This window comes from Nothobranchius furzeri, chromosome 4 (assembly GCF_043380555.1).
Source record: "Nothobranchius furzeri strain GRZ-AD chromosome 4, NfurGRZ-RIMD1, whole genome shotgun sequence".
In the NCBI taxonomy this organism is placed as follows: domain Eukaryota; kingdom Metazoa; phylum Chordata; class Actinopteri; order Cyprinodontiformes; family Nothobranchiidae; genus Nothobranchius; species Nothobranchius furzeri.
The window spans coordinates 81,879,307-81,896,918 of record NC_091744.1 but is presented as its reverse complement, the minus strand read 5'-3'; the positions used below and the strand labels follow the sequence as shown (position 1 = coordinate 81,896,918).

Genomic DNA, 17,612 nt, shown 5'->3' with positions numbered 1-17,612 from the left:
TCACAGAAGAAATCTACATGTTCAGCAGATAAACAAAACCAGGAGAGGATGTTTACAGAAAGATTCCTGAATGGATTTAGCTGGACGATCCTCTCCCTGCTGCTGGAGCTGCTTCTCCTTCCACTCAGCGTTCTACAAACATGCTCGAATGCAGCAAACCTTTGGGGCCTCCTGTTCCTGTGGGAGGGTCTTCTGGACGTGTGTCCAGTCAGCAGTGTTCCACATGGTTGTGCAGCTTACTGACGCAGACTGGGACCATGTAGACATGGGGTCAGTTTTACTCCCATCAGCTGTTGCTGACCAGAGTTAGGAAAACTGTTTTAAGACAACAATAAAACAAAAAACTCTTGACTCGATGAACCTGTCATTTTAATGATAGGGATTACTGTTTATTATAAATGAATCTTGCAGACTTTCTGAACAGCAGAGTTGGATGGAGGAGTTTGTGACATGCCCACCTTGTGTTTCAAGATGTTAACGTGTTAGCCTCGAAGGCTGGAACCACCCACGGTTTATGTCCCATGTGATTTTCATAAAGTGGTAAAAATAAACTCTTAAAGGGGCATTATGGAAGTTTGACAGCCAAAACATGTATAGAAATAATAAATGTCTTCTTCATACATTCTCCTGCAATGCCCTGGTCCTGTAGAATGAGCCCTGGCATTTTTACCGTGATTGCCCGTTTTTCTGTAAAATCACAGAAAAAGAGAGATGCTCGGGTCGAGCAGGCTGCTTCATGCGCGTTCACGTTCTGTGAACGTTGTTTCAGCTGTCATCAAGAATATAAATGTTACAGATACAAATGACGTCACTGGCGGTTTAGCTCGCCTAGTAAAACTTTGGGCTTTTGTGCGGAAGACCCGGGTTCGATTCTGGATGTGAACATAGTTGTTTTAGAGTTTCTTTTTTACATTAAGATGCCTAAATTTTTATTTGAGACTCGCCGAACGGCATTGAATTCACAGAAAAAAAAGATGTGGGTTCAACTTTAATTTTGGAACAATTTTTCAAGCAAGGGAAGGGAATGATCTGAGCATGCAGGAGGACTGACCCATCATAAACCTTTGTCGGCTGTGCTGAAGAGAAAGGTACAGAACCAAATTATTTAATTAATTAGCTGCGCGTTCTCCTGCCCTCTGTCCTACAATCACACACACACACAAGGGACTGTCTCAGCTGTTATTTTCGTTAAGGAGTGTGCACGTACAGCATGCCATTATGCTTTTGGCCTGAGGGGGCAATCGCGAGCATAAAAATTCAAAACTCCGTAAAGTCCCTTTAAGTAACTCTTAGAAATAAATGAGAAGAAATGTTTGTAAACAACGAGTCAACATGCAGCTCAACTAATTATGATGTAAGAAAACTGACGAATGCGCCATGGTCGCATGCAAACTATTATTTTTATGACGGTGTTTTTATTTTATTTATTTATTTATTTTTTTGAGTAATTGAGGTCTGCTTGAGTCCCCGCCCCCCATGCTCTCAGGAAGCCGCCTTTCAGAAGGAAGTTGGTTGCCTGAGGGCAAAGGTTCTGAGGCACACAGCTGAATCTATAGTGTTGTTATTTATTAAACTAAAGGCAAACGGTCCATCCCATGATCCAACAGAACCTTCAGCAGAACTAACTCTCAATGGCTTGGTTCTGAAGGAGCTTTCCTCCTCTCTTCTCTACCTTGTTGCTTCAGCTCTCAGAAGGTCCCACCACAGCGCCTCATCCAGGCTCTGGTCTGGACTCTGACTGGACATCTGTAGCCCCTTGGTTCTGTTGTAGACCCGCTGCTGGTTCCAGGTGGACTATGTGGGTCTCTTGAGCACAAACCATCATCCCTCCACCACTGTGTAATGTGATCTCCACTTTAGGCCTTGTTGCTCCAGAAGTCTTGTGTCGGTCTGTTTCTTATTATCCTGACCTTAACCTCATTCCTCTGACCTTTCACCTCTGGGTGATCAGAAATGATTTCCACCGTCTTTCTCTTTAGGATGAGTGACTGTAGTTTGTTGACCTTTGACCCCTCTCAGATTGATGAGCATCAGTTTCTTTACACTTTTATATTTTTAACACAACTGTGTCTTTTAGGCTTTCTGAACAAAGTAGTCGTTCAGAAGACAAAAGTGTCTTGTTTGATGACCAGTTCTTTAAGTGCCGTGAGGTGACTCGTGTTGGGATTTGTCGCCCGGTATAAATAAACTGAAACTGAATATAAATCCTATTTCCTGTTGTGTGTTGCAGGTCTTCATCCCACTCTTCATCCTACACGGGATCCGGGTCATCTCGTTCCCGCAGCCGCTCCTCATCCTACTCCTCGTATTCCAGCCACTCCTCTCAGCACAGCTCCTTCAGCGGCAGCCGCTCAAGGTGTGTGCGTGCGCGTGTGTGTGTTTGTGTGTGTGCGCGCGCGCGTGTGTACACATCCCAGCTTGTCTCAACATTCACAGTTTTTTTCCTACAATCAACTTTGACTTTAGACTGAATACTAAGTATTAGGGATGTAAGAAAATATGGATATGGTAATATATCGTGATATCTAGTTCTTGGAAGAATTTTCATGCAAACATTTGTGGAGTTTCTTATCTTTTGGTGCAATTCAAACGCCCACCGCTAGTTGGCAGCAGTGTTTTTTTTCCAACACTGAAATGTAAATCCGTCTATTAGGGCTGGGCGATATGGCCTAAAATCAATATCACCATATATTGAGGATTTCACCTCGATAACGATAAATGGACGATAACTACAGGTATGTGCAGAAACAAAGGTTTTCCACTAGATGGGGTTGTCACGTGCATTACATTGAGTCACATTTGTGGTGACTCAAGGTGGAACAGCTTCTTAAAGGGACATTGCCAACATACACACATCTTTTCATGTTTTTATTATCAGATTTATTGACATGGGAAACATGATCTCGATAAGAGTCAGGAATTTTGATAATGATAAATTGTCGATTTATTGCCCGGCCCAACCCTCTATTATGGTGCAGATGCCTCATGTTAAACATGTTGCATATCAGTTTGGACTGTTTATTGAATTCTCCTACAATAAATTCAGTCTAAAATATGGCTAATATAGTCTGGCTGAATGTATCACAATATATCGTGATATCGTGACGTATTGTCATCTCCCCTGTATGATGATGATGATGATAATTCCACCAATACACATTCCTATTAAATATAATTTCTTTTTAATCGTTTTTAGATCTCGATCCTTCTCCACGTCACCGAGTCCGGCGGTACCGAGGGCTGCCAAGAACAAACCAGAACCTCCACCAGTGACGCCCAAAGGGTGAGCCCTCGTCACCTGGATTCCTTTAGTTACTGTCAGCCAGGTTTAGGTTTAGATTTTTACAGCATGGCCCTTTTGATGAGTCTTTTTTAGCTCACTGTGACTGGTGATGATGAAATTCTGTTGTATTTTTTATTTTAGCCCTCTTGGACAATCTCTTCCTGCTCCTTTAACTGATTCTCTCTGTTCCTTGATGCTCTCAGAAGGATTTACTCATGAAATCCAAATTGAACATTTCAATGAGAACATTCCCAACGCTTTCATTTTTTTAAGAATAGGGATGCAACGATACCACTTTTTTCCCAAACCGATACGATACCGATACTTGGATCTGGGTACTCGCCAATACCGATTGCCGATGCCGATTACCAATACCGATACTTCCACCACACAAAAAATGCAATGATTTGGAATACAGTTTTTATTTTGTTCTCTGCTTTCAACAGGAAAAGACTGTGAGGTAGATAAAAAGTAAAATATATGAATAGAAATCATCACAAAACTAAAATATTAGGTGAACAGAAATGACAAGTTACAGTGAAGCCATTTTCAAGCAACTGCATTGGTATCGGTTCCTGGTGTTGGTTAACTTATACCGATACTGGTATCTGTATAGATATTGGCACCGATACCGGTATCGTATCGGTGCATCCCTAGTTATGAGTTGATGTGCTCACAGCATCATGTCTGCATGCCTGAACACGTTTTTCCTCCATCAGCATGCCGCAGAAGCCCGGAGCGGCCCCCCCTCCTCGCAGAGACAAGCCACCGTTGAAGAAAGCTCCCAGTCCCCCTCTGCCCAGCGGTCCCCCCAGCCGGCCCCCCAAACCCCCAGTGGAGGGAGCAAAGCCTCCAACCAACCCCAGGGAGGTGGGTGGTGCAGGAGGCGGGGCAGGGGACCCCGGGGTGGGCAGGCCTCCTCCACCTCGGGAACCCGGGAGACCTGTGAACCCTCGAGAGGGCAGGCAGAAGGAACGCCAGCAGCATCCCCCCCGCAGGTAAGATGAAACATTCCCACTGAAGAGTCAACAGGATCAGTTTTCCTAGAGACAGGAAGGAGTCATAACTATCAGCTTTTTGCTCAAATCTGCTGCAGACATTATTCTTTTTTTCTCGTTACCCAGATAGACTACAGTCAGGTCAAAGGTTAACTATACATTAAATATAAACTTCATCTTTAACCCTTAAGGGCCCGGTGTGTTTATGCGGTGTGACTATGACACAGGTGTCACAACCCATTTTTAACATCTGCAAAATAGCTTCTTGAGTTATTTATTCAAGTTTGACAACCCCGAGTTGTTGATGTAATTGTATTTTTTCTACATGTTGGTGTATTTATTCCCGTCTGATCTCTATTCCAAAAGGGTTTGGGCTCTTACTGGTTTTCATTGCTTAGCCGTTATGCTGCCTGTTATACAAGAGGGCATTTGTGAGAAAGTGTTTCAAACAAAGTGACCTGAAGTGACCAAACACATTGCTGTTTGCATTTGATGTGCACTATAAAGTGTGAGTGCATGCGCACTCCACCACTGTGCAGTTTGGGGGAAGACCTGTGAGACTGTGCGTGGGCGCCTGTGTGGGTGCATGTAGGAGGAAGAACCAGACTTCTGTGAGCTTCTACTCATTGTGTTTGTGTGGCAGGCAGAGAGGAAGAAACTGTGTGTTGTGGGGGGAACAGACGAGATTATTCATTTGTTTGTGGGTGTGTGGAGGTGGCTTGACTTACAGATAGAAATTATCCTGGAAAACTAGTCACTGTTTGTCATTCTTGTTGCTGTTTTCTTAACATTTTTAACAGAAATGTTTGTTTACCCGACAGAGCCGCACCAGGGTGTTTGTACAGCTTCTTAACAGTTTTCTTTAGTTTCATGTGCTGCAAACATAGCTGGAAGTGTCATAAAGGTGTAAACACACCTGTGTGCACGTGCAGGAAAGATCAGTTTGTGTGTTCAAACAAAGAGAAAATGTGTGATCACACCATGGTGGGTGTAGAGGTGAGCGTAGACATTCAAATGTTGTTTGTGATGCAGCAGATGCTCTCTGATGACTGGAACACCGGGCGTGGGAAAACTGAGTAACATCTGATCTTCAACAGACATTTTCCAAGTCATAGTCCGACCCCGAAACAAGCATCAGGAATTCAAATGTTGGAAGGTTTCATGGCCGTGTGGTCATTTAGGAAAATGATCTGGGAAAGGTTTGTGAATCCGAATTCCAGATGTTTTAAGGAAGCTCCTGTGCTTCTGATCATTGTTAGAAACAAGCTGTTCAAACAACTCTTGTTTGTTTTTGTCAGACTTGTGGAAATCTAAATATTGCCGCGCGCGTGTGTGTGTGTGTACTACTGTAATCTTTTAATCCAGCATGTTTTAGAGGTTGCCCTGCTTCAACCCGCCTGATCTTAATCAGCAGGTGATTAACAGGCGTCTACGGAGCCTGATGAGCTGCTGAACAGGTGAATCAGCTGTGTTGAACAAGGGAAACAACTAAAACGTGCTGAATAGGGGCTCTCCAGGAGGACCAGGGTTCACTACCCATGTTTTATTGGGGCAATTCCCTCCAGGGGTGGACGGGCTTATCTGGCATTCTGGCACTGCCCCCGGTGGGCCGCTTGCCCAGCTTGGTCCGATGCAACCTCCACCCCCTAATCCCCACACCCCCATCTCTATAGAAACTCGGCTTGATTCACATTAGTGATCCTGTTTGTGTCTGTTGCAGATAAACAGGCTACATTCACCTGCGTTTGGTCGGGTTTAGCATTGTTACACCCCTGGACTTTGTTAATTTGTGAAAACGTGTTTGGTCTCTTCCAGGAGAACAGTGAGCGGAAGCGGCAGTAGTTACACCGGTTCTAGCTCCAGGTCCAGATCTTCATCCAACTCCCTCTCACGCTCGCGCTCAGGATCCAAAAAATCCAGGTACACCCCCAACGTGTACGCTCACCTGAACAGCAGATTACCTGAAACTGATTTGCCTGAAATGGATTTAGTTGGTTTATTTAAATATCCGGATAGACTGGTTGCTTTTATGGACAGGTGTCTTTTATACAGGTAATAAACTGAAAGAATAGTTTGTTACCTGTATAAAATACACCTGAGAGCCAGAAACCGTGTTGACTGAGGAGATCAAAGAGTTCTTCCATGAAAATCCTAATTGGTTGATGATTTTTTTCAAATAGGATTTTCTAAAGGTTGTTGTTGTTGTTGTTTCCGTGTTTGTTTTAAGAAACCTTCCATTGAAATTCTAAAATGATCATTTTAGTTTTTTCCTTCTTTTTTAAATTTGTTTATGTGCTTTATTCGTTTTTGCAGTAGGAATTAAGTTTATCTGAGGATGAGTTTCTAATTCCTCTGAATTTTCTCCCCTCACATCTTGCTCAATGGAAAACCTGCCAGGAAATCCAGGTGAGAACATTCTTCTGATGCGTGCGTGCGTGTGTGTGTGTGTGTGTGTGTGTTGTCACATGTCTCTGTGAACTTGTTTCCTCTTAGGTCGCTGAGCGTGAGCAGCGTGTCATCTGTATCTTCAGCGTCCTCCAGCAGCAGCTCGGTGCGCAGTGCGGACTCTGATGACATGTACGCCGACCTGGCCAGCCCTGTTTCATCAGCCAGCTCTCGCTCGCCCATGCCAAATCACCCCCGCAGAGAGCGAGTTTCTGCACGAAACCGGTCCCCGCTGGCGCGGGACAAGATCAGGGGTTAGTGTGGCGCAGACTGAAGCATCGGCTTCCACTTAGCTGTAAAAGTTTAACTGAGGTTCTAGAACAAAAATGTTCAAGAAAAAGAATTATAAAAATGTGTTAAACACAAATGTTCTGGTCCTGCGTGTGTAATTCACCTCCGTAAGATGCTGACAAACCTGGAAAAGAAGAAACAATCTTTTGTATAGCACCTCTTAAAATAAAAATTACGAGGTTATTTGGAAAAAATGATAATTTTTATTCATTTAAAAATATCTTAAAAACACAAGAACATGAAGAAAATGTATTTATTATTTAAGGTTTTGAACTAAAATGTTTCTGTGCTCTCAGAACGACCATCAAAGAAAGAAGAGCCTTTCAGGGACGATCGCAGGAAACCTGACCCATCTGGGGGCCCGCCCAGAGGAGGGAACCCGGTGCCCCGGTCAGGCCCCGGTACCAGGGGAGGCAACCCTGTACACCCACGACCCGGTAACATGGGCCCTCCTGGAAGCTACGGAGGTTCAGGTTCCCACAAAGACATCAAACTCACCCTCCTCAACAAGGTGACTGCCACGCTGTACTTGTAAACGTTTCAGTCAGATTTTTGCGCTGAAGACAGAAAAATGGCCCCTGAAACGAGACGTAACCTTCAGAGAGGAACAGTCCCAGAGGCTGATGCACAAACTCATGGGCGTAGATTTGGCATGGACGGAAGTGACATGATGTCCCTACCAATATCCAGTGATGACTAAATAGTCCCCACCAATCTCTTGACCGCCTCCGCTAAAACAAACAAGCATGTCGAGTGTCTCGTTACCCTAGAGGTGCAGAAAGGGTTAAATGACGTTCTCTGCTCGAGTCCTACCTCCGTAACGCATAAGGCTGGTGTGATTGGCTGCGCATGTTGTCACGTGACAAGCTACGCCGGTTAGCAGCGCCAAAGCTAGAAGGAAAACATTCAAAATCAAGACTCTTGTGTTTGCAATGTGACGTGACACATAGTGCCAAAAGCGAGTGAGGATGGAGGCATGAGCTATTTTCCAAAGAAACATGTAAGTCACTTAAAGTTACGTTTGCTAAAGAAACGAGTCCATCATAATAACGTTATTGGCACAAACTGTTTTAACTGTAGTGTAAACCACCGTTTTTTTTATAACCTTTAGATTTATAAGTCCCCACCAAACCTACACCAATGCACAAACTAGAGAAGATAAACAAGGCTATTTGTTTTTAGACCTAATGACATCATGGAGAATTTAAAGCCAAATGCAGATGTGAGCAGGCTGCCAGATGAATGCAAAAATACTTTAAGAGTCAAAATTAGCAACACTTTGTGGATCTTTTGATTATGTCTTATTAAGACATCTTCAACACATTTAAATGGATCAAGACTTTTCTTTTTAAAGCTTTTTAAACGTTTAGATGCTCCATATTTACAGTAAACGACAGATTTTATAGTAAAATATCACGATGCATAAGTTAAAGTACCTCCGGTGTTTCTAGCAGTGGCTTTGGTTCAACAATCACCAGTTTACTTCCGCTCCTTGTGACCCAAACCCGCTGTAAGGGTTCCTCCAGCGTAGGCCCACCGGCTCGTCTGTTTTCCACTCTGATCGTTTTGTTTGGACCAAACGGGCGATTCAAACCTTTAAACAGGTGAGCTGGAGCGGAGGTACTAGGTCAAAGGCAGGTTAGCTGTTTGTGCTAAAATCATAAGGATTTCAGCTTCTCTGTTTATATTTACCATCAGAAATACAAGTGAATGCTGGCGCTTATCCCAGCTCCTCGTTTCTCAGCAACAGGGCGACAGAGGCAACAGGAAGCGGTACCTGCCTGCAGATAAAGACCGGCCCAGCCCTCCTCTCAGCAAGAGAATGGCCATGTCTCCAGACAGAGGTGAGATTCTAGACACCCGATCACTGCAGCAACTGCACCCCCTCTTTTTTAAAAGTGCGGGGTCAAAACTTGGTTTGCCTTTTGAGCTAAAGAGAAAAAATGTTATTCCAGCCAATCAGAAAACTGCAAGAAGTCTGTTTATTCGAGTAAGCCTTTGATTTTAAATAGCCGTCTATCTTTTAAGCTTCACTGCCAGGTTTACAGTTCTGTTGGTTCTCACCCGGTCCCTGTGAGCTGTCTGTAAAATGTAAAGGAGACGTGCTATAAAGTAAAAGAATTAAACCAGGGGGAAAGCACGGGCTGCTGAACAAAGCGTTGCTTTCATTTTCACGTAGAAATAACGCATCAAAGCTCCATGTAGTTTATTCTTGTGTGATCCAACATGTAACTTTCAAGAAAAAGGTGACGAAACTGTTTTTATTATCAAGCAGCAAGAAGGTGTTTTCTTTATTTGTCACTTTTCACGTGCGTCAGGTCTTCCCTTTGGTGGTTTTTCTGCTTGTGGTTCGACTCACCGTCTCCTTCCTCTGGTCTGTCCAGCACCAGCTCTAATTGTTATTATTATTATTTCACACTGTGAAAAAATCCTTGGTGGTATGAGGAAGTCAACAATATCTGCAAACGTCACAATATAATGGGCCTGATCATGTGAATTAAACTGCTATTCACTCGTGATCTGTTTTACTGAAGGACCAAACTAAATTTAATCGACTAAACAAATGCTTTTTTCTTCTGATGCAGTGATTTTCAGCGTCTGTAGGGAATGTTAACTATGCCTACTTGAAACTGTAAAATTCACATTTCACACTTTGGATCAGTCAAACTTTATAATTGTTTTACTGTAATTTCCGGACTATAGAGCGCACCTCAATATAAGCCGCCCCAACCAAAAAAAGAAATGTTTTCCACACACACACACGCCGCACTCGAATACAAGCCGTGGCGCAGCAGCCACATGCAGGTCTTCGGCACACAGCGCATGTACGGCCATAACATACGATAGTTAGACAGAAAGACGCTACATGGAGGTTTTTCGTTGTTGTTTTAATTCAACAAAACGAATTTTAAACACGGGTGAACGTGCCTGCAAGTTTATAAAAGAAAACAGCACTGATAGCATTCATATTTCTGGATGTTATAAAATAAAAACAGCACTGACACGTTACTACCGGTCATTTGCATGTTTAGAAGGAAAGAACAGCGCTGACACAGCATTAATAAGCCCTGGATGATTAGAAAATAAAAACTGCACACGAAACATTCCTGGTTAGTAAATAAAACACACTTGCCTACCAGAAAAAGTCTTTCGCTCTCATCTTCCTCCTGCGCACTAAAGCCATTAAAGTCCTCTTCTTCAGTGTCGGAGTGGAACAGCCTCAGAAGAGCTTCGTCACATACCTTTTCTGTGTTGCTGTCATCATCCCCGGGTGAAGCTGGCTTGAATGAGTTCTTCCCGCTGCCGTCTCCAGCGCCAAACCACGGATTCATTCATGCCAAGCTTACGTGCGGCAGCGCTGTTTCCCTCCTTTACTGCCAGATCGATGGCCTTCAACTTAAATGCGGCATCATATGAACTCATACGTGTAGTTACCATGATGAGGGGGTATGGATTTGAAAAAGATTCTTCGTCGTGCCGGCTGCTTGCATGTGCTAAATTAAAATGAGCACTTTCTTCGATTTCCACTTTTGACTTCCACCCGTTTCACTTTCTGCTAAAGCGCCCCTAGTGGCAGGTGAAGGAAAATCTTCAGTAAAGCCGCACCTCATTATAAGCCGCATGGTTCAAAGCGTGGAAAAAACGTAGCGGCTTATAGTCCGGAAAATACGGTAATAACAATAACTAATGGAAAATACCAAAAGGATGACTGACAGTTTGAGATTTGTCTCATTAATATTAAACAAATCTGTATAATATGCAGTAATATTTGAAAACATGACAGGAAATGACATCAGACTGTCAAAACAGTTAAAGGTGTTGCTCTAATAATGCCAGGAGGTAAACTAAAGGTGAGAATTGTTTTCAGGTGTATTTCCTGCACAAATTTACCCAGATGGGCCGTCTGAATGTTTTTCCCCACAAAAACACTGCCAGTACACCGGACACTGATCAGCTGTAGCAGCGGCGCGAAAGCCATGAAACAAGCCGCTCCATTAATCTGCTCCTGACTTCCTCCTCCGCTCGCTGCTACCACCGTAACACTTTCATGTCCAAGGAGGACCCCGCATGTGTCACATCTGAAGCCTTTTGGACATTTTCTCCTTTCAGACATAAACTGTTCATCCGTTACCGACACAGACGATGTGCCACAGGTGTGGGCGACGGTGGCACAGGAGTTAAGTGCTCGCCCCGTAATTGGAAGGTTGCAGGTTCGAGCCCCGCTCAGTCTGTCGCTGTCGTTGTGTCCTTGGGCAAGACACTTAACCCACATTGCCTGCTGGTGGTGGTGGTCAGAGGGACCGGTGACGCCAGTGCTCGGCAGCCTCGCCTCTATCAGTGCGCCCCAGGGCAGCTGTGGCTACATCGTAGCTCATCCTCACCCGTGTGTGAATGGATGAACGACTGGTTGTGTTGTAAAGCGCCTTGGGGGGTTCCGGGACTCTAGAAGGCGCTATATCAAATACAGGCCATTTTACCGGCCCACACTCTGATTGGTTCTTTTCTCATCTAGTCCCGCCTGTTACATTTGCTGATTGGTTCTTTTTCTGTTCTCCTATCTTTTCCATTTTCTGATTGGATTTTTGTTGTCGTCTTTTATGTCGTCAAAAATGTCCATCAATATTCGTCATAATTATGTCTTTATAGAAGTATCTGTTTTTGTTTTGCTTGTCCACAAAAATTCATTTGTCACGAAAAAGAAATGAACATATTTCGTCACATCCATTGAAACAAATGGTGTGGTTTTTTTTTGTTTTTTTCCAGGTCGTGATAAAAGGATTCTGGGCCGACCCCCACCAAACCCTCAGATGGATCGGCCCAGAGGTCAAGGCCCTCGACCCATGCCCCCCCAGGCCGACAGGTTTGTGGTCTTCTGGATGACGTTTGTGTGTTTGTCACGCAGATGGAAGTCTGGACTTTCTGGAGTCATCTTTTGTTCTTGATAAACCTCCGTTGACCCCGTCCCAACATGCCAGGGTTTTCAGAGCAAGGCGTTTGATTACCACAGGAAATTAGCCACGAAGAGGAACATGCTCAAAAAGTGGAAGCTCAGATATTAAAGTATCACCAGAAATTCAGTGACCTTTCCCAAAAGCCCCAGAATTAAATAGATCCTTTTGTAAATCATCTGATTCTTCAAGCTTAAACGAGACATTAGACAGCAATGCCTAAAACATTCAAACACAGAAAGGATCTGATTTTATCGTCACTCTTTCACTTTACATTTGTGTTTGTAACAGTTTTGTGTCTTCAATTCTGAAATTGAGCAGAAGTGAAACTGACTATGTTCCTGTTTGACGAGCCGCTGATGAAAACAACCAGATATAATAAATGATTACTTTATCCATATCATTTAAATTCAAATAAAAACAGAAACCTTTGGTTCATGTTGCTCTAAAATAACACCGTTCAACTCCAAAGCAAAACGCAAACGGCACGAAGATCTGCTCCGAAGCCAGGATCTAAATACTAACTTCTGGATGTGATCGGATACATCTTTGGTTTTTCTACTTGATATTTAACTTTTTTCTCTGATCACATGTTCTGGCTGCTCCTGTTGAGGAAAAGAGGTCCACCGCGGGCGTCCAGCAGCTACACGTCTAACGCTAAACACAAAGTTTACAGCAGAACATCAAAACAACGCCTACAACCTGCTAGAACTTTCTAGTGAGTTTTATTAGTGTGCGATTGGCCAGAACCTATTCAAAAGATAGCAATGACTGAAGAACAGAAGTGACCTAGCGCTAGCCGCGCGTTCAGCTAGCTCTTCCTCCTGAACACATCAGAGGTGGAGTGTTCTCGTATAAAACGCGTATCTGAGGGACGTTAAAAAAAAACATTTTTGATTTAACAGGCAAATTGTTAAGCAGCTTAATTCAATTTCTACTCAAGTAAAAAAAAAATTGCCGTATTTTGGATAAAATTTTTGTGACCTTTTGGATTTTTTATGATCAGAAACTCAGAAAAGTTAAATCATAAAACAGGTTTTCAGAAAAATAAAATGATCTTTTTTTATTTCTTTGCCTGAGTCTCAGACTCTCATCACTGAACATTTTTAGCAGTTTCCTGCGCGTCGGAAACTCTTCTCTCACCACGTCAGGAGTCTGAAAGTGTGAGAGAACTTGAGGAACTCTGGTAACTGAATTACAAACAAAAGGGAGTCTGAGCTGGCACCACGTTGCTCGTCACTGGAAACGTCGGCCTCAGTCAGCTGCTTTTGTTTTCCTTTTCGACGCTGGATAACATGAAATCATAACGCTGGTGAAGGTTCTCAGTCATGTGGTGCTTTTATAAAACACACCATGCCAGCTAATCGGCGTCATATTACAGCAATGGTATGTCTATAAACTCGCCATGCCGGCATGGTGTTGCGCGAATTTTGTGGCATTCGTTCCTCCTCGCTTGGTAGTAATATTGCGGTAATGGCCTGTCGTATGCACCCTGGCGCAACAGGGGCAGATGTCATGATGAAGTGGGGAGTTATTGCTGAGCTCCGGCTGGCAAATGTATTGAAAATGAAAGTAAACACAGACAATAAGGTTTGCTTTTTGAAAAAAATCTGCTGAGATGGCAAACTGGAGCGCCGCAGCGCTCCACGAGCCTCTCTGTTAGAGCTGAAGCTCAGATCACCAGAGACTGCACAGGGACTGATGGGGGCAGACACCTTTAGGAGCTGCTTGTTTAAAAAATTTAACAATCACGGCTTCAATTTCAATAAAAAGCAAGTTATGTCCAAGATTAATGGAAGTCTGCGGCAGCGCAGAGACCGCCCCCATACCCCCTTTATCCCGCCATCACCTAATCTTTCATAAAATTGCCACGATTGCACCACATTACCGCCACGGTCTGATCTTATAATTTTTATCCTCCCCAGGGAGCCGCGGCAAGTCCCGTTTTGAAAACGCAATGGTAATCCAAAAGGGTTCCGATGAAGGCGACTGGACTTCTTTAGTTCTTGAAGACGTTTCGATTCTCGTATGGGAAAGTCAAGCTTATAAGCTGTAGCTGTCAGTTGTTGTTCAACGAGCAGAAACTGCTCTGATTACCCCTCCTCTCCACCCTCTGATGAGTCGTTGTGTTGATTAGACGCAGGAAGGTGTGACCTCGACTGAAACTGAATCTCATTCCTAAGCAGTTACGGTCTAGGTCACTCAAGGCCTCTCGAGTCGAGTTTCGCTCCTGTTGAGCGGCGGTTTGAATATGGTGCCGTTGAGTTGAAGTTACGTCCAGATTTAATTATTAACACATCTCTTTTTTTCCAGAGGGTTTTTGTGGTGTTGGTGTTTTACAACAGAAACATTCCACTGATTAACGTGGAGTTTAATCCCAAATCAGGTCTTGAAGCACGTAGTGATTCTGGGGAGCATTGGAGCACCTCTCAGACAGGAAGTGGAAGTTGTCGCTTTGTGTTTGTTTTTGTGCAGTTGCAGCTTCCACATCAGTTTGTTTTTGCTTTACTGGTGACGTTATCTACTCTGACATGGGAGGTTTGAGGAACATCCCTCTGATTGGACAGTTTCTACTTGGTTAGAAAACGTAAACAGAAGTTATGTCCATGAGGACTAGTTCAGGTGGTGAACCCAGCTTTCACTGAGCCAGTCACCCCAAGATTCCACTACCTCCGCTCCGCCCCCGCCTTCCGCAGCCTCTCGCTTCCGAACTCAATTTTTACTGGTACCCGCTCTACAACGGCTCCGCTCCGGTACGGAGACCTGAGGTGCGCAAACAAGCATGCGTGGGATTTTCGCGATCTTGCGATACAGTCCGAGCAATGAACGCGAAAGTTAGATCCAAACACCCGTTGTGTGGGAGAAGCATCGAAATGAACTGTTTAATCTGCCCATCATTTGTGTAGAGAGATCAGCAGTGTTTGGATCAACTAAGGCTGACTACTTTGATAGTAGAAACTGTATTTATGGCTTATTTTTGTGCATTTAAAGTTCAGCCGCCATTGATAGTTGTTAAAAGTTGTTAAACCTGTGCATATGAAACAAAAAACGCCTTTTGTTTATCGATTTATTGTGAAATAAAGGAAGTTGTGCTTGCTCCCTTTCCTGTTGGGCGGTTGTGATTTCTGTCCATTGACTGCGGAGGTGCTCCGGCGTCCGGCAAAAATAGAATCAATCCTATTTTTGCCGGATGGCGGAACGGCGGGCGGCTCACTGCGCCGCACGGTCGCAGTAGTGAACAGCTCTGATTGACTACAACGGGACCGATTTTACTGCGGAGTTCGTGCCGGAGCGGAGCGGAGCTAGTGGAATTTTGGGGTAAGGTTAGAGTTTACAGCAAATCTTCGTTAGTTTGTGCTGCTGCTGACTCAGACGGTGCGAATAATCTTCATGTTCTGGACTTTTCCATCACCTGGGTTCGTGCGCGCATGTCTACGAGTGCTGGTGTTAATAAAGTTCATTTGTATTTATGGTTAGAAAGGTGCACATGACTCCTGGGCCACTTCTCGTATACATTTATATAATATAAGGACTCTAGTACGTTCTTGTGTATGTTCTCGACAAGGACACCAGAGAGTCTGTTCTACAGAGTATGGGAGGACAAGGACAGCATTTGGAACAGTATCGAACTCCGCTGGCTCCGCTGAGTCGTAGCAACAAGGTCCGCTTGTTGCTACGGTTAAAAAAACGACTGGACATGAAAATTAAAGTCTAGTTTGTGCCTCAAACAACAAAATATCAATGAATATGTAATCTTTAGTTTGAATACATCTGATTTAGATACTTTTTTTTTTTATTGTGAAAAGAAAAGTGGGAGGGAGTATGGGGTCCCTAGAGTGAGCACAAGGAGCACCTGTTGGTTTCTGGTTTCAGTTGATTGATGGTAGAGAAACGAATAAACGCTGTTGTTTGTTTTAGCTAGGTAGACTACAACAATAAACATTTTTATCAGAAGTGGACTGTGACCCGACCAAAACCCACCGCCTCCAACTTTTTGAGGATCAGTTCATTTTCAGGTTATCCGCGGGTCCTTAAAAAGTCTTAAATTAGCTTTTCCAAATTTAAGGTCTTAAAAATCCTTAAAAATTACAAATAATCCTTAAATACAGTTTCCAAAGGTCTTAAATGACCAAAGACCCAATAAACAACATTCTTTTATTTCTATAAAATTTTCATGAATGTCTAGTTAGTGTTAAGCTTTTTTGTGTACGATGTTGGCGTAAGCGGAACCGTACACATTCAGTTGGTTGTGAAAGGGGGCTATTTTTAGATGAGCACATTAGCTGGTTAAGCTAGTGGGCGCTTGCGCCATGGGGAAGTGCAAGTTTAATGGTAACTGGATGGCTAATCCCACGTTTGCGACGTGGTTAGCACCGGTTCCAGGCAATAGCTGGAAATTATAGCTTAAATTTGGTCAAAGTGGCCTTAAAAAAGTCTTAAAAGTCTTAAATTTGGCTCCCTTAAACCTGCAGATACCCTGATTTTTGAGGGTTAAAATTACTAGAATTAGTACAATATTTGGTCCACTTTTGGTTGAAAGTGATGCAATAAGAGCATTTCCTGCTGCTGAATGTAGAAACGTTTTTTTTTCTTCAAAACAAAGCAATGCTGCTTTTATTGTGATAGTGGGTTCGCTAATTAGCATTTTGAAAGATCATAAAGAGAGTAGAGAAAAAATTCACACGCTCAGCAAATTTTACAGGTTTATTTTTATTTCTTATATAAAACTCTACTGTTATGAGCTTTCTCACTCATTCAATTACAAAGGTTTGCGATGCAATGAATTGTGGGAAACCTTGCTGGCCAATTCCACAGAAGGATGCGTCAAATGCATCCTCGATACAGTGAGCGGAGCAAGGACACGTCCAGGAACTCTGAGCGTACTCGCATGAGAGTGAACAGGACTTGGTCCAACGATGATGTTGGTTCACAAGGACGCGAGTACACGAGTACACGTGAAGAAACGATCCTGGTGATGTTGTCGTTCACCACCGTGTTTTAGTGGTTTCTAGGCAACAGTCAGCCACAACAGTGGACGTAAATCACAGCGGGCGCTGCCTGTATTGTTCTTTTGTTTTCTGAGATTCGTTAAAAGTGACTCACTAGTGTTTACTTCAGCGGGCACCTGCACAGATGCAACTGTGGAAACCATTTCCTCTAATAAAACAAGTGAAAACACGAAGAAATGGCAGCTAACCTTTCTTGAACTGGAGGTGCGGTACGAAATCATTATCTGACTATGAACTTGTGAGGAAAAAAAGGCCAAACTTTCACAACAAACAAAATTTTTAATGATATTTTTTAATTATAAATATTTGGGAATAGAAGCTGAAATAAAGTCTGGATGCTTAAGGCGTTGGTGGGAAATTTAACTACACTCTGCTCTAAAAGCAAGTCAGTGTAAGCTTTTATGTTTTTCCCCAAATGTTTGCATTTGAATCTCAGCAAATATTCATAATGTAACGTTTTCATTAATGATGAAAATGTAATGACTGACATGGGAGCCACTCATCAGCTTTGTCTGCTTGTGATGACCCTACAGCAGCAACGCTGCAGCATAAACTTTACCCCACTAGTCTGGATTAGGCCTGACATGGATGGCAGTGACGTGTTTTAATCTGAGTCAGCAGAAATAAAAATGAGGTG

At 43.3% G+C, this 17,612-nt stretch overlaps 1 protein-coding gene across 6 annotated transcripts in view; it reads left to right on the top strand.

Annotated features, from left to right (window-relative positions):
• The window catches only part of zc3h18 (zinc finger CCCH-type containing 18), a 123,155-nt gene that overhangs the window by 104,604 nt on the left and 939 nt on the right, over positions 1–17,612 (top strand). For 4 of the 6 annotated variants that reach the window (XM_015965149.3, XM_070550498.1, XM_015965147.3 and 1 more), the window contains exons 11-19: positions 2,231–2,356; positions 3,197–3,283; positions 4,003–4,281; positions 6,097–6,201; positions 6,679–6,687; positions 6,775–6,980; positions 7,314–7,528; positions 8,762–8,861; positions 11,782–11,878. In XM_015965149.3, coding sequence (XP_015820635.3) covers positions 2,231–2,356; positions 3,197–3,283; positions 4,003–4,281; positions 6,097–6,201; positions 6,679–6,687; positions 6,775–6,980; positions 7,314–7,528; positions 8,762–8,861; positions 11,782–11,878 — 1,224 coding nt within the window. The remainder of the gene's footprint in view (positions 1–2,230; positions 2,357–3,196; positions 3,284–4,002; positions 4,282–6,096; positions 6,202–6,678; positions 6,688–6,774; positions 6,981–7,313; positions 7,529–8,761; positions 8,862–11,781; positions 11,879–17,612) is intronic. The other 2 variants (XM_070550499.1, XM_070550500.1) reach the window with 2 other exon arrangements.